A 25985-nucleotide genomic window follows, 5' to 3' on the forward strand; every position below is an offset into this window, starting at 1 on the left:
ATTCAATGTCATTACAAAAACTATTTTCATTGCGCGCACAAGTTGAACTTTTTAATAATTCCAGAAAAAATCTTATGCTTCTTTAATCACAAGATTTCCATTCCAATATTAAAAATGATCAGCTGGTCAGTGTTTAGTGAAATTCATGGTTTGATCAGTGGACGAGGACTTCAGTCAAAATAAACGGTACCTCGACAAGAGAGTTGCTGATTAAAATATATCGTTCGCTTTAAGTCTTAATGGCGTTAGCTTAGCTTGGACAAAGTCAGCAAGGATCAATGAGGGACAAAGGCTTTATCAGTTTCTAATGACAAAAACATCCGATCACCTCGTACAAAGCACACAATACTTACCGAGTAGAACTAAAAGGATATCACCTTTCAGTTGGACCACGGCTTGACCGCCTTTTGTATTCACCGTTTCCAACTTCTTCCATCTGTAAATATACTCCCTAGAGGCCATTCTAGCGCCTGAACCTTTCTTTGAAGCGAGCTGTTTGGATGAAAATTTCGTTGGCAGCATTCTAAAGAAAAGTTCAGTAACGCTTTTTGCGCGTCAATCTGATAAATGGGGCGAAATTCTTAAAATCAGACCGCCACTCGCTTACAAAATGCTCCATTTATTACCAGACCCTTCAGTTTGGAATACATTTAGTTTACAAGAATTCTTCTGAGCATTTTGCATCCATTGTGACGAATGAATGTGTATGCGATATTTTATCTTTAACTTAGCTTCATTATATTACGTTAAATTACTTGTACTTTTATTAACTGAATTCGCGCAGTTCCCTCTCCTTGGCAATGCTGACAATAAATAAAACATACTTTAATATCAGTTAAAATTCTTATTATTATTCTTATTGTTGTAATTGATGTTGTTTGGTAATCCCTGGGGTCTTAAACCAACCGGATAACTTCCTACTTATAGTAGCTCCTTTCTGTCAAAAATAAGCCTTTCTGGTTCGTAATTAAAATTAATGGCTCATTTCTCGGTCCACAGAACGTGGAAAGATGACGCAAGTTTTACTTATTTGATGGCTGATATTGACAGAAACATTGAAGTAATTGTGGACTTATTTACAATGATTCAATTATTTGCAATAATTTAAAACAAGGAGGTACACTTATTGGAGAGGTCTAAACACACTACTGAAAAGGGGCCCTTCAGTTTAAGCCTCACAAACTGCTTTGTAAATACTCGCCATTTGCCTCCATTAATCCTTAACGGATTTTCAAATATGAGAATTTTTCACACTGCACTATTTTAAAGGCTATACGTCCTCGTGAAGGGTGTGTCGTACCTCTCTCTTAGTGTCAAAACCTCTATTAAGCAGATTAAATTACAAATCCTTTGCGAAATGAATCACAAACAACTAGGGTATGGACAGGATGATAGTCTATCGTATTCTACATTCAGACGGTTCACAAATCTATGGGGAATTCTCCGCGTACTTTTTTCTCTCGAAAGTCAGGGAAAGGATGATCTTCACTGGATTTCTTATGCATTGAGGGCAATAGGTCGAGACCAGTATCCAGGCTCTCTCCTTCACAATGTTCGAATGCGCAAACGTGTGAGGTGGTTCTTCAGCCAGTGTTGTTTGAGTTACGCGACGCAGCCACATAGGAGAACAGACATAATACGGCGTAACAAATTTGATTACACTAGAACAAATTCAGAAAAGTGTGGTAAGTATTCTTTACAGCTAAAAACTTGCGTAAACTCGCAGATCTCCTCAACAAATGTATTCTATGTCGTCGTGTGTCTGTTCAGCAACAGATCACAGATGACGTCAAAATGTAGCAAGTACAAAAAGTGTCACACAAGGCGCAGCCAAGTGTGTCACTGGTGTGCTCATCACCTTTTCACGTCCTCTGTCATTTAGTACTCTACAGACCCATGGCAGCATGAAATATAGTTTTTAAAAGTAATAAAAAAGCCAAACAATTTTAATGGTGCGTCATCCAGAACCAAACAAAATGCGTGCATCATTCAGCTTGTCATATAAAGTAATTAAGATGAAAAAAAATGTAGAGTTAACGACTCACCATTGGGGAACCAAATCTGTGTTGAATTGTTCCTTGAGTTGCTGGCACTAAAATAAACAAGGATGATGTTTCTGTTGAACCTGATGGTATCTTTCATACACAGCACAAGTCTGTCGAACGGCCGCGAAGAAAAAGCCGTTCGAAGTGCAAGGGTAGACAAGGGTAGGGTGGGAGTTCGAGTTAACTGATAGTGAACAAAGTGAAAAATTTTCCTCGAGGGAGATAGCTTTACGTTCGAATTTGGTCATGGAGGTTCTTCTTTATCGTTATGTTTTTACCTCTCTAAAGGATAAAGATCTGTGCAAATTCTGAATTTTATAATCTCGAAAGCAAAGATATGACTAAAAAGTCTCTTGTATCCGCTTTATTACATCGCCACAGACAAAGCTTTCCTAATTATGCAGTCAAATGTGACTGAGCGCATTACTCACCAAACTCCTCCAAAAGGAATACACTTCTTTGCGTGGAACAATTTCTTATATGGCACAAATCAATATGCACCTAAAAAAATCAAGTAATAAAAAATACGCAATAATAAATAAGCAAATCATGGAACGATAAAAAGAAAACGGAATTCAAAGTTTTAAAAGGTGCTTATAACAAACCAATGTACAACTTACTCGTCGCTTGACAAATTTTAATCCAATTCCTTCCAGCGTGACCTGTAGAAGACCACTTTCGTTGGTATCAAGATCCTGTAAAATATAAAGGTGAATAAAACTTAAGTAACTGCGGACCGTACTGTCTTGTTGTTGGATCAGGACTTCATTGCTGATAGCTTGTATTGTCGTAAAGACGCCCGCCCTTGTTACGCACGAAAAGTAACAGTTTTGACCCTTCACACTGGCCTAACATCAGTATGCAAATTCTCCATACTGTTCTCTATATATTTGTTATAGTACTGACCAAGGAGAGTTTGTATAACAGTCAAGAGCTCTTTCAGTTGGCGATCATTTCCTTTATTCTCATCACCTTACTATTTGATTCAAAAGTGACACTATGAGGAGAAATTAGCTGCCAGTCCCCCTCTTAAGGATTAAACGGTCAAACGTCATCTACAAAACCACTCACCGTTACAGGGAATTCTCCTCCAAGTTGAACTCCTGTAAGGTTTATAACAGATAAACAAAGGTAACTACACACGATTAGTCAGCCTCTTTGATTTAAAGAAAAAGCAAACCTCATAACAATTGCAAACAGAAACAAAATAGCAACCAAAACAGTTGTAAACTACAACAAAATGGCAGTGCAATATGTCGAGGTACTTAAACAAGGGTTTTACACAATACTGTTGGTAACAACTTGAACATCAGCTGCAGATGATCACACTAAACGGGGAAAGACAACTTGGAAACAGACACAGATGGAAGCTACATGACGAATCACAGACGGAACACCTGTAAACAAACAACAACTAACACAACAACGAGGGTTAATACAGTACAGCACACGTATGGCAAACAAAGATCGCGGATCCAAGCGATTGTACTAAAACACTGATATGATTCACATTAATTTCAATATCAAATTTCATATCAAAGAACACTGAGCACATCCGATTTGCTAGATACATTTCCTGGGGCAACTACCAAATGGAAAAGGCTTGATTTGTAAGCTGCACATATCGGAAATTCCAGCTCAGGCAATAAACAGTTGTTCACATCGTCTATGAATTACTTTGCTCCATAAAGTCTACACTAGGTTATCCTTCTCCGGCTAACTCTGAATAGCAATACACACAGAAGTACGTTTTTACCAAGTCGACAAATCAACCGACCTGTACCCTTGTCACTGAGTCTGTCAGCCGCTCGTTGTAAACTTTCCTTGATACAGTAATACAAAGCTTTACACTGTTGAAAGAAAGGAGGAAGAAAAAATACGTCGCAAACTTTCTTGTGTCACGCTCTCTCTCCAATTCTTGCTCAGTTACCTCGCCCTTAGAGAGCATCCTTTCCAGTTCATTTGTTTTTTGTTTTGCCATAAATATAATTATCAAGTTACTAGAATAAAAATGGATTAAAGCTGACGGGAAAGCCCATGAACAACTGCAAGGCTTCCTCTGTACGTCAAATGTGTTCTTGCGACGCATTTAAAAGTCACCCAAGAACAGTCAGGCGAAACACCTCTATGTCAACACAAAAGCATACATACACACTACACGTGACAAAACGTTTTACCTTCTTGGTACAAAACTTGTTTAGGATGGTCTCATCTTTTTGTCGACACCACAGGCATAGTACCTTAGTCTTTGGAGCGTATGTGATGTTCACCAGCTTCTCGTACCACCATCGTTCCACCACAGCACCCGCGCCAGTTCTAAGAAGAATACAGTCGTCGCAAACCTAAATGCAAAGCAACTTGATGTTAATTTAAAACAAGCAGTATCAGCCCACAAACATGACCTTTCCTCGCTATGAGAGACTGTTGCATACCAATGCACGCCACCAGTCTCCCCCTATCTCAGTAGTTAAAAGCGCGATAGATTTTGAGGGAGTGAAAAAAACGAGGGAGATTTGGAACGGGTCACGTTCTTTGCCCGACCGGACCCAAACCTCCGTCGTATACGCCCTGCCCCTTCTATCGCGCCGTTGACTGATCCACTCGGTTTTTACTAAATGTTCACCTGCAACAGGCTACAGCTATTTGGCTGGCAGGACGCAAGAAGAACAGGTTTCGTTTAGGACCTTATAAGTAACCTGTATGTCGTGACACCGGTAACCCAGCAGAAGAGTATCTGAAAGGTACCGCAAAACGTCACCTGTATCCCCCAGTTTTGTAATGAGAAACTTAAATTCTTCCCTGCTTTATAACAGAAAACTCAAGCAGCGTGGTCAGCGCATAAATGGCCTCGCGCAAGTTGTAAGGGAGGGGGGAAAGAGTTCCCTCATGTCCAGGGTCGCAGCGCGAATACTCGCTCACACACGCGCTCACTGGACTTCATGTGTAACCCGGCACTAGCCCATAAAAAAAATGTTTGATTAAATTTCTTCACCCCGTCAATCTAGTAAACATATAGAAAAATTGGATTCATACCTCCATGAAGAATACGTCACCATTCATGGAATCCCCTGAATGAACAACAAAGGATTGCTTTAACATCTGACGGCTGCCCGCTGGCTTGAGATCGATGTCATTACCGTTCTGATGAAAACAAAGAGAACGACAGAGAAAGATGAGTATTCATAGCACTTGTTATAATATCTGATCGCTGAGGTAAAAGAGGTGTATGATTTGTAGGCAGTTTACCACTGTTTATGAAAAAAGATGCCTGAAGAAATTGGGAAACCATACATGCCTGTACTAAAAATACACAGCCTCCCCACCCCCCTCTCCTCTTCCACCACTGCTCAGAACTCAGTGGTTCACTCCAGAAGTAAAATAAATCAGTCAATATAACTTCAAGACATTACGATACTTTACCAAAAAGTTGTGAAAAAAATTTGGGGGTTATTTAAGATCGGACTTCGGTCGGAGGAAAGACCAGTTCTCTCACATAACAAAACTACATTTTTAAAAACAAAGTAAGCTGACCAGAATTAATACTTTTGAACAAAATAAAGCGAAGCATGAAATAACAACAGATCGACAAAAGTGAAGTAATACGAGGCTGCAAGTCTGGGAAATAACGCAAGGAAACATAATTTCTGTATGGAAAGATACAAATGTAACAATATCGTTCCTCAATTAACATGTGAAAACGTTTTGTAAAGTGGCGCTCATGGAAAATGCTTTCATTTTGGCTACTTTTGATAAACAAATTGGAAAAAATCTGTAAGTTTGGTCTCTCCACGATTATATCAAAAGAAAAAAAATTCAGCTTAAACGAGAGGTTAGTTTATAATCTCTTGGCTTAAACCATGGAATAAAAGACGAACATCGATCAATTCAGCATCGGTCAGATCGCATAAAAAATGCACCGGGAAATGATCGAGAACAACTTGAGCTTTAAAACTCGCTCACTACAAGATAAAAACCAGTAACAATTTTTAACCAGAAAAAAGCAATGACTCAATAAGAAAGCAATAAGACTTCCCCCAGAACAAAGCGCAATCACTGAAGTGGGAGAGATAAAACACCGCTCACCTCAGAGCTGGGAAGAAGATAAGAACCTCTGTTTAGAATCAAACTCAAACAGGACCACATGACTAATCGGCTGTATCAACACAACTAAGTGTTGACTTGATCATTTTTGGCTTCTTTGAAGTTTAATTCAGACTAACAACAGCTTACACACAAGCTTGCTTATTCTTCATTTAACGCTTTCGCTTTATCTGTATTGTCCGAATGGAATAAGAAAAACAATAAGTCACAAACATGCTTCTGAAACAAATCCGTCTCTATAGAGATGTCAGCTCCCTTTAACAGCAACAAATGTACCACTTTCCACAGGAAAAACCAGCATTTGGAAAATATTACTGAAGCAAACGTAGTCACATAGAACTCGTTGAATTTTTGCCCACAACGTGTACATTTGTCAAGCCTTTAAATCACTAGTCTTATGTGACCATCATAAATTTGATCAAGTGCAACAATTAATATTGATGATTGAACAAAATATTTCTAAAGGTTTTGCTGACACAACCGTTGAACTTAATTGCAAAGGATCCTTCAACATACAATCAACTTCCACTTCAAAGCATTTATATTAGTCTTGAGAAAAAGAAGATGCAAAAAACATGTCCCACGCACGAAATTCGAAGTTCTAGTCTTGTTTTGAATGAGATGTGTTCGCTATTTTCGTTGTGGAGCAAGAATCAAGTACAATATTGAACATCTACAGTGAGATTCCTGCCAGGTAATGCTACCGCTTCTTTCCTATCGTCTCAAAAACGCGATTGCTCAAGTTTTGTTTGCCTCTTACTATCATTGAAATCACGACAAAGCTGGCCCATCAGATTTAACTTGCACTCAGGTGGTCGGGAAGTCATACACTGTCAACGGGTCAACGTTGTTCTTGAAGGGGCAAAATGTCATCTGTGTCCGGTTATCAGATCATCTTACCAAGTTATTGATGTTATCCAGCAGATCATTGACTTGTTGACTCTGTAACAACCCAATGTGTGACTTTCCTAACAGTCTACGGACTTTCTTCTTGATTGCATCCTTGTCAACATTCAACGCAATCATGAATGCCACCAAATTATACAACATGGTCGCTAGAAGTCTGTCTTCATCTGCTTCAAGCCGTTTCTTCTCTGAAGGGCCTAATGAGTTGTACCTGGTAAAGAAAAAGTAGGAGCCAAAAAATTAAAACAAATCAATCGAATCAAAAAATTGTCATAATATCGTAATGTCAGCGGTGGTGCGTTAGGAATTTCACTGGTTTACCTGTCAATCATCTCGACAGGCCCCTGGTCCATTCCGACAGCATCTCTCTCTGCGGCCACAGCATCAAGAAAAATATTTTCCCAGAAATCCATGTTATCCCACAGAGCTGATCTCTCATTTAATAAACCTTCAAACAGGTAACGTCGTCCTGTCGTTTTCTTCCTGTCCTCCCCTTCCACGGGAAAGATGTCTCCATTGTAGTAACGAAAACCTGGAAACAAGAAGAAGAAACATAAATGATTGACAACTGAGGTTTTTATAAAAAATCTGAACATGAGATACTACTTCCAGTGAAGACCCATGGATTCCAGGACGAGTGCGATTGACTGCAGTGGAATTGCTACTCTGAGCTTTTCTGATAGGTCAATGGACCCCCCAAGCCCAGGGAGACTCTGTATCCCTGGTCCTGTATTCCTAGCCCCTCCCTGTATCCTCTGCTTAGGAGTAAACTTGTAACGCACCAAACGTTGAGGACAAAGTCTAAAACGATTTATGGAGGATTTGCCCCACTGGAAGTTCGCCACTACCACCTTTGAGAGTTCGCCTTCTGAACCAAAACGAGGTCGCCTCCACCTTACCAGTCTCTCCACCTTTGTCAGTTTGCCCCAAATGTTTCAACTCATCTCCTTACAGCAAAACACATTCCATTTCAGCCGAAAAACCTCACTTTTTTTTCGGTTTCTCCAGACAGAGTCACTTTCACAGACAAGTCAAATCGAGAACGGTTCAAATGAGCTTGAGATCACGAAATGAACCATGTAGCACTCAGGTGAACTGGGAATCATTTGTATTTGAACAAAAGTTACCTTTGTTTAGGTTGCTTTTCCTCAGCAAGGGACTTGGAGGAATGGAAGATGAAACCTGACTTAGACGGTCAAAAGAATTGCGGCGTACTAAACTGTTTTGTAACTTCATGTGAGCTAAAGCTGGGCTTTTGTCAGCTTGTCTCGTTCTGTGATCTCTGTCAGCTCTTACCATATCCTGAAAAAATAACAGTCATGATGTTAAAACAATAATTTAAGGAAGGTCAATTTAAACAATACGTTGATGCTAACCTTAAACATTCCAGACCAAACCCTGGTCTATAATCTTTCATACAAGCTGGCCTACTGTACCTGTATTTTAGAGGGATCAATGGATCCACTTCTCCACACTTTCTCTTTCAACTCCTTTTCTCGTCTATTTACCAGTGCAGCTACGTCACTGTTTGACCGGATGAGCTCAGGAGGTTCCTTTGATTTTTCACTGCTGTGTGATCCTGATGACATTATTGTTTCAATCTCGCTGTTCGCATCACTCATTTCACCGTGACCACTGTCTTTGTCACTTTTGCCATTTAACGTAGCATGCCTCTTGCCTGCGAACATCAACAACATCATGTAAATTGTTTACAACCAGTAACTTCTCACGGAAATTGCCTTATAGCAATGTTCGAGTCAGATTATTGCACTACACACGACATTCAACTTGAAGGAGGTTTCAAAATAGGAGTTCGGTATGATTAAAAAGACAAGCTAGAAATAAAAATTATTCACAAGGGCACAGTGATGACTGAAGATAGAGAAGATACCTGACAAGTATTACAATTGACGAAATGGAAAAAATATAGGCATCTATCGAGAGGCAACTCCTTCCAGAGGCAGAGAATAACCAACTGAATGGAATACACCGCTAATTTTAACTTCACAACGTTTACAGTTTCTGTCCAAGTTGTTTCAACGACTGTCCAGCCTAAACTCCAAACCTGAACCATCCTCAACCACACAACCACAGATTAAGAAAACAATTTACATTAAGCGCAGGAAGTAAATTCCAGATTTTCGATAGTTTTTCTTTTGTACTTAGCAATGTGATTGGCTACGAAATCTCTCGCCACCAATTAGATTCAAAACCATAACCAATCGTGACTTAACCATATGCGTTTTCCAGCGCTTCCGGTAGTTTACTGGTTTTCACTTTGAGGTTTGATTGATTCATTACTAACCTGTTTCAGCAACCCAAGACTGGACAGCAGACATATCCTGAGAGTGGTCTGACAGGTTGGAGATACTATCACAGTTCGAAATGACTGACAGTTCATCGTCATCACGAAGTCTTGCTAACTTCTCTGTTTGTTCCCTGATGTCTCGCCCATAATAATGTGTGTGAGCTACTTCAAGATACTGATAAGCAGAAGCCAGACCTCCTATCCCATGGTTCTCGACGCTTACTTCAAAGCCCTGCACAGCAGCCCTAAGCACTTCTAACATCCCCTTGTAAACACTGCGAGAAATTCTCTAAAATAAAAGCACGCTAAATCAGTCAGAAGAATAAATACTTGCTTGAGGGGTTCCTTGCCCAAATAATAAGTTAGAGTATGCCGCACAAAGAAAAACACTTCAAGAGGTCCCCTCTACAGTAAAATGACACAATGAAAAAGACGCGTACAAGATATTTAATGGAGTATTTACACATCCCCAAGAGTCATCAATGCTTCTCAAAATGCCACAGATTAAATGAATGAGTAAAATTTATCAGTGTCGAATCATACCAAAAAAAAAAGGTTTCAAATCAGAAGTTTAAGATATGATATGTATTTAAGAGTTCTTAAAGATGTAAGAATGGTATAGGATAAATTCACCGAGAGGGGCTTTAAGGAACTAACACATTTAAAAGGGTATTTGAGAATAGTTTAAGATTCATCATTAAAGTTACTTCAGAGGTTCCAGATGGAATCAGTTTAAATTTCTTTTTTTTTAACAAGACCTTTTCCAGCTGCAGATTGATTTATATGTGATTCATTTCTTTTTACAAACTTTAGTTTAGCAGTATTGCGATGATTGTGTGGTTTTCAAGAACTTTTAAACAGCTAACTTTAAGTTACCATGGTGACCGAGTTGGGAGAATGGTCACCTACCTTAGCTTCAGGGACTGGAGGCTGAGTGAAGTCAGCCCCAGTGCCCCAAGTGGAAGAAGAAGCAGAAGGTGCAGACCATCCAAGAGAGAGTGAGGACAAGGTATTCCACCAGAGAGGCTGAAGCATATAGTGAAGAGCCAGCTTAGTAAACAACATACACACAAGGAGAAAGATGGCCATGGTACAGAAACACATGCTACAGTTACAATTATGGATAAGTAAGGTGAAGAAGGGTGAATTGAAAATTTAGATCAATTATCAGAACTTTCAATAAGCTTTAGTTTGGTACATCCACCATCTGACACCTGAAGATGGAAAAATATCATTTTGCTTTTTCTCTTTGAATTTGATGTTGTCTTCTTTTTGGAGTAACTTAATGTTATTCTCAGTGACAATAGACAACAGTTACTCCTAGATTATCTCAAATGAAAACCAAACATTGATTACAAAGAAATTTGTTTTTATTTATCTTATTGGGTTTTTAATTTGACATAAAGAGAACACATTCCTCAAGACACACTTTAAACAGATAACAATGTTGCCACAAAAATGATAAAACAAACAAACAACAGAAGACACCATGAGTGATACCAAACTGAATGAAAGAAAAAAAGAACAAAAAGGAAGAAAGCAAACAAACAGAAAAGAATAGCAAGTTTAGAACATTAATAGATGATGAAAAGATTCCAAAAAGAAAAATAACGCCACTGTGAGCTATAGACAAATATGATAATGGTTACAAATTACTCTAGTTACAGTTTAACTCTGAAAATTTTAACAGTGATACTACAAACTTCCATTTTCATCCAAAATCTTTGTCCCAAAAACAAACAGTGAATGAATGAATGAATGAATGAATGAATGTGATTGTTTAACCAAAATTTTTGGATGTTTTTCCTCAAACATGATCACAGTGTTATTCTCTATACTTCAGAGACTTGATGTCAAGTACATGGAAACAGAAAAAAAAGTTCAAAGTTGCTTGAATTATTCATTTGTGTCAGTAAGTTTGGTGCACAAGGGAAGTAGTTCAGTGATGTCTGAATTTCAAAGCTACTAAACATCCTTCTTTGGGGAGAAAGAGGTAATGAGTTGCATTTGTTAACTCTCCCCACACCTCCCTCTTGGATAAAAGAACTAATCAAGTTATCTTTAAGGATTTTTCACCACAATAATTTTGTGTTTCATGTTTTGAAATTAAGTCTGCTATGTGACCCCTCATCAACAGTAATGGAAGTTTACAGTATTCCATAAGTTACAGTATTAATTTTACATTCACAATAATTGTATTTAACATTTGAAATCAAACAAATTTAACATGTGACTTAGCATTTAAGCAGAGAGAAGAGAAGAGAGTTACTAACAACAGCATTAGCATCTTGTTTTGAGTCTAGATTCGTCTTAGAAGAAGTAAGCCCGCTATGCCCCTGCATATACTGCGCCAGCATGGAGGGAGGAATTATGTTACTGATGAGCTGTACAATAAGAAAATGTTACAGTCATACAGAAACAAGCAACATACCTTTACAACATTCAAGATGAAAAATAATATAAAATAGAGACTTAAGTTTGAGAGTGCATTCAAATGTAAAGTCAGAGTTGGAACACCTGGACTGCAGCCCCGACACATTGAAAAAAATAAAAAAATTAATAAAAAATAATTATAATAACTAAAAAGGTTGTTGGTGAAACCCCTAAAAATCGACATATACATGTTGTACTCATACAGAGGTACACTTAACCACTGTCTTGGTCAGAGACTAAAGTTATCAAAAATATGAATGCAGCATGTATATAGCACTAAGAAAAGCTGCCTAAAACCTCAGGCGTGTTAAAGATCTTAGGTGACAGTTGGTCCCTTGAAAAAAGTTACCACTTGTCTTGCTCGGTCCTATGTGACTTATGAACCATGCAGAAAGTAAAAAAGATAAAATGCTGGTATATCAAATTTCAAAAAGTTTTTGAAAATACCAACTGTCTGTTATCTGAGTTGCTAAGGAGTTCAAGCTTAAAATGTCTCTCATTGATGAAGAATTGAGTACTGAGACCGCTATAAGCTTGTATCCAGTATTCTTTGCCCTTTGGCCATGATCCACATTGAACAAATGCCACCCAAAAGTGTACTCTTGTGCTGGAAATACAATATTACAAATAACTGTGCCAACCTACCATGTCATCCACTGCATCTGTATTCTGGTCAGCAGATGGAGCACTGTAAAGACGATTAGCAACAACAGTCCTTAGAGATTCATCCATCATCAGTCTGCGTAGTTTTTTGGATGCCAGCCAGCCCACACCATCACCTTTAACTACACCACGCACAACTTCCTTCAGGAACTGTTGATTTTCACTAAAAGAAAAATTTCAAGAACATGTTCATGTAGGTACAGTATTTCCTTAAAGACTACACTGTATGTTGCAAGCTAAGATTCGTGTTATTGTTTTACCCTTTTAAACACTCTCCTTCTCTTTCCCTTTCACTTTCCTAGCTCACCCTTACTTCTAAGAAATTCAATGAAGATGCATTGAAACATCCCATTCCCCATATCAATATGTTCTGATGCGCTTATCAACACTTTGTGTGGGAATTGAGCCAGACTGCATTAAGCAGTTTACAATTTTTTGAAAGTTAATTTTGCAAGTGCCCCCCAATTCTGGAACTTTTAGATACAAAGCCACACTGGGAGCTACATTCCCTACTCTTTGCAAGAAAGGCATGTGTTTTGTACCATCCCATGCTAACCAGTGCAGAGAAGGTGCAGGAGACGAGGCATTTTGGTTATTACCTTTAACTGAGAAGGTTACTGTAGAACATCAGTTATTCTAACCATTTGCAGATGTCATAGCAAAGGCAGCACATTGACTCCACAGAGTAGACTAACATTTGATTAAATTGTGATTGTCTGCTTAGTGGTGCTAGTAAAAGTGCAAGTCATTATAAGAATGAGTTTCACTCAAGTGATCAGTTCACCATCTCATGATGGCTTACACAGGAGTAAACAAATCATCGACAAAAGTTTTATAATGACTTCTCTACCCTGACAATCAAACCACCCTATCACATCCTATCTGAAGCAAATTAATACTTCAAATATTTTTTCTGGAGAACAAAAATGAACAAAAAAACTGAATAAATTAGTTAAAATAACTAAACTTAAACTAAACTAAAACTTAAACTAAACTAAAACTTAAACTAAACTTAAACTTAAACTTAAACTAAACAAAACTTCAACTAAACTTAAACTTAAACAAGGTCACCTCTGCATTTGCTTTTCTGTGGATATTTGCTTTGTCAGAGTGGGTCGTCCTTGTAGTCTTTCACCAGGTATGGGTGGTTTTGGCCTCATTCCTTGTTTAAATATACAATTTAAAAATAATTAGCCATAGATTGAAGGAAATTCTCCAAAAAAAAAGGTTTGAATAGGTGTACAGCATTTACTTTCCACTTTTGAGCCATCATAGCAACCCATTTCCTGAAAAGTTTCACATCAAGTACCTTGACTTGACATTCATTTAAGTTGGTATTTCTGATTATCAACAGATAAAATTTGGACAATTTTCAGTTTTTAGATGAGATGGAAGCCAAACCACATTGATGCTTACTTAAATTTTAGTTCTCAGGCATCAGCTGAGCTTGCCATACAATGTAGGTCTACAGTTGTCCAGGAAACATCAATGTGATTGAAAATTGTTAGCAACATTAATTCATTTGGGGTAGGGGGGAAATTTTCCTCTAATTCTTCCCCTCAATTTTTGCCCTTGTACACAGCTGTCTCAAGACCAATTTAACCAACGCTGCTGGTTAAGGTATGATTGGAAAACATCTTCTCTGCTGCATTGCTGGATGTAGCTTATGTCAAAAGTGTAACAAGAATTACCCTCCCCCCCCCCCCCTGACACCCCATCAGAAATTTATAACTTTTTTGCCTGCAATGGGTTAATAAAGTATCATAACCATTTCCCCCCCCCCCCCCCCCACCCCCACGGATCTCAATAGTAATCCTCCATACTGTCTGCCATAAAACTGTTAATAATGATTTTTGCAGAACTTGGTACTGATTTGATTGACAATTCCCTTATTGATATTTTTATTTATTCTCGTCGCTTGTCTGCTTGATTTTGTATTGATAATGTGAGGAGAAATACTTTCATGGTCATTTGTGGGAGTTAAATTGTTATACTGTGGAACATGAAAGTGGTATTACATGTAGTTTGGAGATGTAAAACCACTTTAAAATGAAAAACAGACAGCAACAATTGAACTTTTCCCTATCAAGCTTTGGGCCATTTGTGTGCTCATCACTGAATCAGATCTAAAAATAACTGCATAATATACAGATATTTTGATAGCTTCTACATGTAATCAGAAATTAGTAGAGAGTAAGTAACATCAAACGTATTGCTAAATACAGTATTAATCAAATATGACCCTACACTGATCTTGTCTATTAATGTGTGCTACCAGCATAATGCTCTCTAAGATTTATTTTCATTCTTATCATTTACCTGGGAAAGGAAAGAAGGGTTTTTCTTCTTGAGGAGAGAGCTTGTTAGGCAGTGAAGGATATGGGGGAACTCTCTTAGCAAAACCATTTACTGTAGGTTTCTCTGAATTCTCCTGTTCAGATGGTTTAGTTATATTGATTGTGGATTTTTTAAAACTATTCCACAGACCTGAGAAATTGAAAGGAAAAGGTACAGAGTGAGTTAAATAAATGCATAGGAAATATATATCCATTACAGTAATAGTTAATTGGTGGTTTTTAGCACTTTAACCCATTAACTCCCGGAAGTGATTAACACGCGACTTCTCCCTTTAATTCAAACAGATCTTGGGAGTTATATAATTGTGAGTGATCAGCAGCGACCAGCACCTAATTTCTCCCTTAAGTAACACCCTGAAGCTAACATTAGGGTCATGAGAATAAAGAAAATGATCATGGACTGCTCTTGATTGAATGATGCTCTTGATTGTTAAACAAATTCTCCTTGCATATATTTGTGTCTTACCCAGTACAGCTTCAGTACTGTTGGTGAACATACTCTGTTTCTCAGTTGGAGACATAGTATTTGAAGATGAACCAGATAGTGAAGATGCCCCAGATACAAAAGTGCCTTCACTTTCTGCATCTGAAGTCAACTTTTTTTTGTTTCCCTTTGGACTGGGAGGGTTGGAAACAGAATGCATAAAGTCTTCACAGTCTTCATCTTGCAATGAACTTGTATCACCACTGCTCATGGAACAAGCTGCAGAGTCTGTGTTGGTTGAGTCAGATCGATCAGTCCTAAAAGACATAAACATAAATATTTAATCTATACATGTACACCTGGCAAGTTTATAACCAAGGTTTGCCCACTGACACCCTGCAGCACTCTGAATAAAACATCCAACAGAAACAACAAACTTTTATTAGTCTTCATGATAATTTTCTGAAGAAGAGTGAAAGTTCCCTCCTTGCCTTCAGGCAGTCTAGGCTGGCTATTTGTCAATGAAATCAGTGGATGGTGTAGATTTATTTCTTTCTCTCACACTCCTAGCAAATGTTTAACAGTTTTTTTCAGGATACCTGCAAATTATTGTTGCTTTTTATTAGTTATACCTTGTGCTTTCCACTGATATCTTCTTATGTATTAGCATGGTCTCAACCATAGCTGGAGTGCCTGGCAAAGCAAAAGATGCTTGCAAGTCTGGCACTGGTGATGATGCCCTTATAGGAGCAAAAGGGGGTGCATGAGAACCAATGGGTGTGGAACCATTAATTTCTCCACTTATCATCCTCTGCACAAGATCACTGACAGAACTGTGGCAACTGCTACTGTCATCATCCTCATCATTGTTTGGCGTGGCTTCTTCTTCATCAAAAATCAAACTGGGTTCATAGTCAACCTCAATCCATGATTCCCTGTAGATCTTGGAATCTGAGTCGAACACTTGATAAACAACAGGTTCTAGGTCTCTAGAAAACCACTTGCCTTTGTCTCCAATGATCTGGGGGTCAAAGATGCCTGGAAGAAGTAAAAAAGGATCAGTTAATTTCAATAACATTTCCTTCAATCAGGGATGTATTACACCCTTTAGCACATCAGCAGGTAAAACAAACACAATACAGTAAACATGTTTACCTTTTAGAATCTTTAAAAAGACTGTGTTTGATGGATAAACCAGCCACTCTCCATAATACTCTAGAGACTAAAACAAGAAAGCATCTCATATAAATACTTTTGGATACCTTTTTTGCCAAATAAAAAGCCAGGAAATTGTTAATAAATTTTTTTAGGTCAAAATAAAAGGTTGAATGAAAAAATGACTCAGACGATTCACACCTGTGCCTCCTGAAACCAATTGAGTTCTACTAGCAGCTGAGCTACAAGCCACACATTGGGAATGGGGAAAATTTTGGGTTACTCTTCTCTTAAACGAATCACATCACAATTTTTTGATGAAATAGTCATGTAAACTTTACTTGACCAGCGGATGAAAATCAAGCAAAGAAATGATCCTCACTAGTTTGAATCTCACTGAAGTACCCTAATTTTTGTGCTTGATTTCCATCTGCAGGTCAAACAATATTTATTTCATTTAAACCTGTTAAATAGAGGGTATTGGAGTAAAACATTCTCTTAGTACAGCTTCAAAATTAAACCATAATAGCTCTTATTTCAGTTCTGTGTGCGTGGTTTAGTTGGACAGCGGTCCTATATTAGCATATATATGCAAAGCGAGGCTACCAGGTAAAACCTCCCCAAAGACTGGAATAAGAGCTGTTGTTCCTTTACAACAGCATTTTCCTCTAACCACAACCCAGTTAGCCCAATGGATAGTGCGCTGGACTGTTGTGCGGGAGGTCAAGGGTTCGAGCCCTGGCCGGACCAACACTCAAGGTCTTAAAATAATTGAGAAGAATTTGCTACCTTTCTATAACATCAAGAAATGGTTAGATTTTCTAGTCTTCTCAGATAGGGAAGAATAAATGGAGGTCCCGTCTCCTGCAGGGTTGGGGTAGGAGATATTAATTTTCCACACACGAGATTACTGTGTGATGGATGTCCTCCCCTGGGGTGTGATGGGTGGGAAGGTGAGATTGATATGGACTGAAGTGGCTGCCAGAGGCGCCTGAGAAAATGCCGACGTCTGTTCTCAACCTGAACAACATCTCATTGTAACAAACCTGTAATTCAGCTCTCTGCAAAAGGTTTGAATAAACATCATATTAGTGTCATATTAATCATCTCACCTGTGTTTCAGCAAGTCTTTCCACAAACTCTGACAGCTCTGGTCTTGACCTCAAGAAAGGTCCCCTCTGGAGAGCCACCACAGGTCGTGAAAACAGCCTTAGAGTCCTTGTGTGTTCCTTAATGCCCCCTAGAATGTTTGGTGATGTAAAGAAATTTACCATCGCAACCCTGACAGCAGTGTCTACAGCATCCACATCATTTCCAAAGACAAATTGTACTGCAGTGGTTTTGATGCTATCTGGGGATAGAGGTCCAGTGTCTTCCAGGTGAGTGGCTTGGTTCAGATTTGTAACTGTCTGAGGGGGTATACTGAGGGCTTGAAGAGCCTGATGTAAAAGAAGTTAGAATATAGCGCTGCTAAAGTGGTATTTATGACAAGTATTCAAGAGATTTTAATTCAATTTTATAATAATATTACTCTAAGATATCACATAAACCATATATACAAAATGTGAAACAAGGATCTGATTTGTACTAATCAAAAAATAAAAGAATCTTATTGTTTACAAACAGAATCAGTAGTACAAATTGAGGCACTGACCAACTTCAATCTCTTGATTAGTACTGCACCTTCAGGTTGCGGCAATGGAGGAAGTTCATCCGCTGTTAAGGGAACTGTTATCTGTGGATACACAAAATAAAAGCTAAATGCTATTTCTAACACATGAAACCATGCTACAATATCTTAACCCTTTAACTGTAGTAGTGACTAAAATCTTATTTCTTTGTACAATATCACCCCTAAATCACACAAGGTTGCAAGAATAAAGTAGGTGATCACCAACTATTGAAGCTCCTTATTGTTAAACAAATTCTCTTTATCAGCACCTTAGGAAATGTGTATAGAGAACAATATGGAGTATAATTATGCATATGACATAATAGAATTCAAATGCTGAATGTGTGATACAATATATGACAATTATTAACGGCTGGATTGTAAAACTGTGATGCGTAAATGTAATTAGCTTTTGAAATATTGTCCCATCTATGAGTAAAAGTTAACAGAGTATGAGCAAGTAGATCCATACTTATTCAAAAGTTGTCTGTTATCTATTTTTTTTCACAAATGATGATATGAATCAAGCTGAGTACATTTCTCTCACATTATCTTTGCACTTAAAAGGAGTTGTCATTGTTCATTACTAACCCTATAACTGCCATGTGTGACCAAGAGAGAATTTCTCCTTACAATATCAAGTAGATAAGTGATGAGAATTAAAATATACATTAAAATATATATATATATATAAGCGAAATAGGCAACATAGGATCCAGGACAGTGCTCGACAATGAAGGAGCGATTACAGTAGCAAATGGACTACTCAAGTTACGCACATATGGATTTTAATACAGCCTGTTTTGTAGACCAACAAAAGTTGATCCACTCATCAGTCAAACTCCATACACACTGAGGCATCGTGATGGTTAACTCTAACTCAGCAATGTGATCACATGACATTGTTTAAAAAAATAAATTATGTGATAACCGGAAGATTCGGACCCTATTCAAAACCAGCAACTACCCCTCTATACGTACACAGCAAGTCTAACCACCCACCTTGCATACTACGAAACATCCCCGAAGCAGTTAATAAGAGACTTTCTGAAATCTCTTCTGACGAAGACATGTTTAACAAAGCCACACCTCCCTACCAAGACGCGTTACACAAGAGTGGCTATATACACATACAAGCTGCACTTCACTGAACCAGAACTGCACCGACCGCAATACCAAACCAAAAGGCAAAGAAACATAACTTGGTTTAACCCACCATTTAACAGAAACGTCCAGACCAACATTGGCAGAGCATTTATTAACCTTATTGACAAGTGCTTTCCAGTCACCCACAAACTGAGGAAAATTTTCGATAGAAACACCATTAAACTGAGCTACTCATGCACACCCAATATGAAACAGATCATAGACGGGCATAACAAAGCCACAATCAGGAACGCAAAAATGTCCGAAGAAAGCTGCCCCCAAAGATTGTGCAACTGCAGAAACGAAAACGAATACCCTTTAGGAGAGGAATGTTTGCAAAGCGAGGTCATCTACCAAGCCACAGTCGCTACCAGGGAAGAAACTGAAACGTACGTTGGCCTCACAGCGACAGATTTTAAGACTAGATGGCACAACCACTGAATGTCGTTCAACCACGAGAGACGGTGAAATGACAGAGAGCTGAGCAAGTACCTCTGGAAACTCAAGGAGAAGAGGGAAAACTATTCGATTTCATGGAAAATTATTGCTAGGGCTAGAGCATATTCCAATGCCACAAAACGTTGCAATTTATGCCTTACTGAGAAATTTTTTATCTTGTCTTATCCACATGAAGCCTCTTTAAACAAGCGAAGTGAAATAATATCCAACTGTAGACATTGGTGAAAATATATTCTCAAGTATTCTTAACGCTATTATCGGCGTGCGCACGGTTTTCAAGATTTTTTCAAACAGTGTCATGTGATCACATTGCTGAGTTAGAGTTAACCGTCACGATGCCTCAGTGTGTATGGAGTTTGACTGATGAGTGGATCAACTTTTGTTGGTCTCCGAAACAGGCTGTATTAAAATCTATATGTGCATAACTTGAGTAGTCCATTTACTACTATATATATATATATATATATATAGTAGTAAATGCCAACAGTGATGCCGCGCCAGAAGGATCCAAAAGGATTCACAGTCCAAACCTCGATAAATGGTAGGAGAAGTAGTGTGGCACACGAGGACGGGCAACTTCGAGCGAAGGAAGACATATACTCAATAAAAAGTCTAAAAAGTTTAATAAAAAACATTTCGGTCCGAGACCTTCATCAGTTGTAATACAATGACTTAAAAATTCCTTAAATAGATTTATATAGGGCATGATGACACATAAACAAACACAGTAATTACTACGCGAAAAATTATCACTATAAAAAGAAATAGAAAAATTGTTGAATCTACTGAAAATGGAAAGGAACCAGCGTTGACTTGAAAGGCGAGACTTGTACTAAAATTCCCAATTAACGCTGAGACTGGGACCTTTGATGCCCGCCCAATTTGAAACAATTCTCTGCATTAATTATAGTTTATTCTTTTTTTGGAGTGAAATTCCTGGCGCTTATTCAAGCCAAAGGGTGCCAGAGAGAACAGCTGTGCACTCCAATATGCTTCTTTGGTAATTAGAAGTTTCTCGATATTACCTGAATTGTTTACTGTTGCCTGCACTTGATCAATGTATTGGAATGAGAAATTGCTTAAATCATGTGGTGTTTTGTTAAAATGTACCGCTACTTCACAGGTCTTTTTCTTAGTGACCATAGCAGACTTGTGGTTGCAAAATCTAACCCTAAAGTCATTTGTTGTGGAACCAATGTATTGTAGGCGACATTTCTTGCATGAAGCCAAATAAATTATGTTCTTAGAATCACAGGAAAGTTTCGATCGTATCTTGTAACTTTTGCCTGTTTGAAAACTTAGAAGAACTTGAATCTAATTCCTTAGTAAGAACATAGTTTCCTTCTAAGAACATAATTTATTTGGCTTCATGCAAGAAATGTCGCCTACAATACATTAGTTCCACAACAAATGACTTTAGGGTTAGATTTTGCAACCACAAGTCTGCTATGGTCACTAAGAAAAAGAACTGTGAAGTAGCGGTACATTTTAACAAAACACCACATGATTTAAGTGATTTCTCATTCCAATGCATTGATCAAGTGCAGGCAACAGTAAACAATTCAGGTAATATCGAGAAACTTCTAATTACCAAAGAAGCATATTCAAGCGCACAGCTGTTCTTTCTGGCACCCTTCGGCTTGAATAAACGCCAGGAATTTCACTCCAAAAAAAGAATAAACTATAATTAATGCGGAGAATTGTTTCAAATTGGGCGGGCATCAAAGGTCCCAGTCTCAGCGTTAATTGGGAATTTTAGTACAAGTCTCGCCTTTCAAGTCAACGCTGGTTCCCTTACATTTTCAGTGGATTCGACAATTTTTCTATTTCTTTTTATAGTGATAATTTTTCGTGTAGTAATTACTGTGTTTGTTTATATGTGTCATCACGCCCTATATAAATCTATTTAAGGAATTTTTAAGTCATTGTATTACAACTGATGAAGGTCTCGGACCGAAACGTTTTTTATTAAACTTTTTAGACTTTTTATTGAGTATATGTCTTCCTTCACTCGAAGTTGTCCGTCCTCATGTGCCACACTACTATATATATATATAAATTAGGGGATTATTAGTTGATCAATCCTGTATCAACTTCTCAGACCTAACATTATAAATACCGACAAGGTCTTACCAGTAGTTTAATGTAATTGTCATACCAACCAGATAATTTGAGTTGAGGTTAGGAAGACACAAAATTTAAATAATGCTTTCCACAAGTCCACACAACAAAACAGTCAGTATCCTCTGGAATCCATTCCACAACAAAGCTTGTTACCAACCTTGTTTGAATCCAAATCAACCACCCAGACATCACTTGGCATCTGAAATCCTTCTGACTTGTATCGAAAGAAACTTGCTGGTACACCAATCACAAAAGGTGTTGGGGCAAGTAGCAGTTGTTCTGCACTGTTCATGCATGTTGGCAGTAATGGAATGATGGGAAACATGTACTCCAGCGGATAAAGGAGGGATGTTAGTGCTATGACGCTCATGGTCAAGGCATTGTAATCTCTTGACTGGATCACAACCTGAAAATTAATTGGAAATCAAATAAAAATAGCAGGAAACAAAACGGTTGGTCAAGCCTAAAAGCAAAATAGCCTCATCTAACTCTAAGATCACAAGTAATTCTATGACCAAGATAGAATTTCTTCCCACAATATCACTACAATACTAAGCAAACAATTGATGAGAATAAAGAAACATATGAATTAGGGGATTTTAAGTTGATCCAATACCAAATTCTCTGAACTAACATTTTAAGAATTGTATAGTAGACAGTAAGAAGAGTTAATAAATAAAAGAGATCTTGGAAATGAAAGGGTTAAAGAGGAGCACGCAAAGCTAACCTACACAAGGGTGAATACTGTCATAATCACAATCTGTCAGCTTTTCAAACTTGACAGTTGCAGAAACTCTATTGTTATCAACTTTAAATGGATAAACAGCAAAGAACTAAGCTTGATGTCACAGCATAATAATTTTCTTTAAAAATAAACTGCTACGCCTGAACAAATTTGTATGACACAGGAAGGAAGTTCAAAAATTTCCACTCTAAAAGTAGGATATCTGCATTCCTTTATCACAACAATATCACCAGGTTTTTAATACTGGTATAGACTTATAAATACAATTGGATTGAAAAAGATAATACAGGGAGAAAAAACATGTTGTTTTAAGAATGCAGTCTGATGATCTAGGCCAAAGCTTATTGAGGAGTGGTTATAAGCAATATAAAAAAGAAAAGTTTGAAATGACACTTGCACAGTGAATGAGTTTGCTTCATATATGGATTTGATGATGAGTTTTGCAGAGTTTGCATTCCAATTTATAAGGCTTCTGAAATGAAGCTTTGTGATGTGTGTGCAATGTTGTAATCTGAACCAGATCAATGTTGTAGGTCTTCACTGTAATTTAAAAATCAAACCAGATCAAAATAATTCTTGTGAGGAGTTGCAATATTACATACTTCCATTTCTGTGAAAAATCCTTCTCAATATTAGAACAGAAAGATTATATTGAAACACCCAGAGAAAATTGTTCAGATGAATGACAAAAAGGATATTAAAGGTTTTCTCTATTCAAATATTAAAAACATTAATTTGTGTGGTGCATCTATAGTAATAACTCAGTAAATATTTTTGTCTAAACAGTGGCCACTCTGGAAATGTATTGTACCAATAGTTGTCAAAAATACTTCTAATCAAGGTGAAGATATTGAAGGTGTTGCGTTAACGCAAGTGTTATAAGAAATATTAATACATTTTTATTTAAGGAATCATTTCAGTTATCTTAGTATATCTAAATTTTTATTTGTAATTATCTTTCATTAATTTAATGTAAATAAATATATATAATTTATGATTTTTAAAGAAAGAATTGTATAATTTTAGTTATTAATTACTGTTGTGACGCGCTTTTGAATATTTTATAGAAAAAGCGCAATACAAATAATAAATGTTATTATTATTGTTACAGATCAAAATATTTTCAGCACAGACTGAATAGAGGTAATTTTTTGGAGAGCAGAACACCCTTAACACAGAATAATTAATGCACCATTAAGATAGAAAGTGCTGTTAGTTGAAAGCTTTATCAGTATAGTCTTTATTTCCTTTCTATGTAAATTAGAGTCTAAAAACGAAGTTTGGTAAACTTATCATCAACGTGGGCATTTCTGTAATCACCAAGGTTCACCCTGTACTTTTAAAAGCAAACGACAGAGTCACACTGGTCATTTAAGCCAGGAAGATCAATATATTCACAATGTAAACAAATACAGCTTATGAACTAAATGTCACATATTAAAAGCAGAATTTTCACGAAAAGACAGGTGAAGGCCCTATTTCTGAACGGGGATATTATCCAAATAATTTTTGAATAATAAATAATAATAAATAAAATCTTATACCGCTGCGATCAAAAGGTGTTAGAAAAATTGAGACGTGTATCAACTAAGAAAAACACAATTACCCAGACCAAACTTACGAGAAAAGGAAACAAGTTAACTGCTTCATAAATTTACTTAGAAAAACCATTCTCTTGGGATCGAGAAAAATACTCTAATTAAGCAAAAGTTGTTTCCTTTAAGTTTACACTTCACCTCAGTGAAACCAAAGAAAGAGAATGAGGATTCTACGCTTGTAAACTTTTCGTTACACCTGCGTCTTAAAATGATGGATCGGCTACTGTTTGTTTTGACTTTTTACAAGGTTTACGAAATTCAGGGACTTACCTTGTGTTCGAGTAAAATACACGTTAAGACTTTCAAACAAGTCTCCACTCCAAGAAGTTCTAAGGGAATGTGAATGGGGAAGTCTACAAGCGAAAATCGGTTCGATTCTGGCATTGCAAAGGTCAAAGGAGAATAAATCTCAGGCGAATGAAGTTGAACCTCAACACGAGTTTTCCCGGGAACGGGTGCTTGTGCAAGAAACAGGCGCTGAATCCACGTCTCCACTTCTTCCATATCTCGAGCCAAATGACTTGCTCTTTGGTCCTCTGTACAAGTAAAAACAGGCCAGCTATTTAAGCCTGGTATGATGTTGTCGTTCTTGTCACATTTGCTGTTAATTCCAGTTCTCGAGTCGATCATTTTTCGAAGGTAAAACAGACACTCCCTGAATGTTGGGAAGAACGGATAATGCGAAACGATGCACAAAGATGTGAGACTCATGCAAAAATTCCGCTTGTTGTGGTTGCTTCGAGACCTTTTCCGAACTGTCAGCAAAGTCTCTTTGCAATCGCTTCGCTCCTTGTTGTCGAAATTCGAACAAGGACGAAAAACATTGACACAAATCCCATAGCGGACCCTACCAGAGTCTTTCTCAGTCAATGTAAACGCAAACGAGTTCGCCTCGCGGAGAGAAAATTTCTTCGACACCGTACTGCATCCTTCCGGCTGACAAAAGAAAACCACGTCTCCAGGTAGGGGAAAATCTTTATGGTCCTTTTGTGGAAAACGACGTAAAAGCTCCGGCGTTTGTGTTGAGTCGATGGTCGGCTTGCGTACACCGACAACAACAAGATAATCTATCAGTCTTGTCTGCATGGCGTGCGAACTTGAGCACATCGTTGTTGGTTATTTAAGTCTCGAACAAGACTTTATCATGCACAATATCCTCATAATGGTAATTTTCACGGCCAGTTACAGCCAAATCCATTCAGACGGATATTTTGAACGCGTAAATATCGTGTGAGAAGGCAACCAGGCGTGATCGGTAGAATTCTCGATTTGTTCACGCGTGATAACGCGTTTCTTCGCATGTTATGACGTCACGATCATCAAGTAAATAAATATTTCATTTTTTGTCCGCTTTTTTCATCGGGGATAACGCTCAACTCTTTGAAGTGACACGAATTTATGCCAATTTTCTTGTGTTAAGTTTAACAAATTCTGTGACACAATACGCGAAAAAATATGTTGCGGGTGAGGGAAGAGATTCGTAGAAGTGAAAAGTTTTACTTAACGATTTCGAACAAATTAATCAACATTTTTATTTCAACCAGTTTGCCCTAGGCAAAGACAAATATAATTCATATGTGCTACCAACAATACAGTTCTATCAATCATTTATTTCGGAGTCATTTCGACGAGGCTCAGTTCAGGCCCCAAAGATCATACCTTTGACTGACGCGAGTCAAAACTAACATATTTATTGGTTTCTACCTTTAATTAAACATATTACGAATCGGATAAAACACTTCCCGTAGCTGGCTTTGCGTACTCATACCTGCACGACCCTTCTTTACCGTGGAGGTCTGGATATAAGACAAGAAGTCGCCAAACCAGATCAAACATGAAAGATCGGTGA

The 25985-nt window shown here is 37.7% G+C and overlaps 1 protein-coding gene across 3 annotated transcripts; it reads right to left on the reverse strand.

Annotated features, from left to right (window-relative positions):
• Window positions 1-599: 599 nt before the first annotated feature.
• On the reverse strand, window positions 600-25415 carry LOC111329914 (MAP kinase-activating death domain protein-like). 3 transcript variants are annotated; one of them, XM_022934679.2, is made up of 25 exons: window positions 24407-25415; window positions 21951-22199; window positions 18047-18127; window positions 17505-17831; window positions 16393-16459; window positions 15870-16275; window positions 15280-15554; window positions 14776-14943; window positions 13528-13618; window positions 12439-12619; window positions 11634-11744; window positions 10270-10386; window positions 9358-9649; window positions 8489-8730; window positions 8180-8354; window positions 7374-7584; window positions 7047-7263; window positions 5079-5186; window positions 4223-4387; window positions 3823-3895; window positions 3117-3148; window positions 2666-2740; window positions 2477-2546; window positions 2046-2092; window positions 600-1661 (listed from the first exon to the last, which is right to left on the reverse strand). In XM_022934679.2, the coding sequence occupies exons 1-25, from the start codon at window positions 25241-25243 to the stop codon at window positions 1584-1586; spliced, it is 4695 nt and encodes a 1564-aa protein (XP_022790414.2). In that variant the 5' UTR covers window positions 25244-25415; the 3' UTR covers window positions 600-1583. The 3 variants fall into 3 exon arrangements, with proteins under 3 accessions (XP_022790414.2, XP_088591391.1, XP_088591392.1); XM_088735265.1 differs by lacking the exon at window positions 11634-11744 and having other exon boundaries at window positions 24407-25414; XM_088735266.1 differs by lacking the exons at window positions 10270-10386; window positions 11634-11744 and having other exon boundaries at window positions 24407-25414.
• Window positions 25416-25985: the final 570 nt, after the last annotated feature.

This window comes from Stylophora pistillata, chromosome 10, assembly GCF_964205215.1.
Source record: "Stylophora pistillata chromosome 10, jaStyPist1.2, whole genome shotgun sequence".
NCBI classification, from domain to species: Eukaryota; Metazoa; Cnidaria; class Anthozoa; order Scleractinia; family Pocilloporidae; genus Stylophora; species Stylophora pistillata.

Coding starts and splice junctions, on each gene's coding strand:
- LOC111329914 (XM_022934679.2), bottom strand. CDS start 25,243: ATGTGCTCAAGTTCGCACGCCATGCAGACAAGACTGATAGATTATCTT. Junction 18,128..21,950: donor TTGATTTGGATTCAAACAAG/GTTGGTAACAAG, acceptor GTGTATCCACAG/ATAACAGTTCCCTTAACAGC. Junction 16,460..17,504: donor AAAGACTTGCTGAAACACAG/GTGAGATGATTA, acceptor TTCTTGTTTTAG/TCTCTAGAGTATTATGGAGA.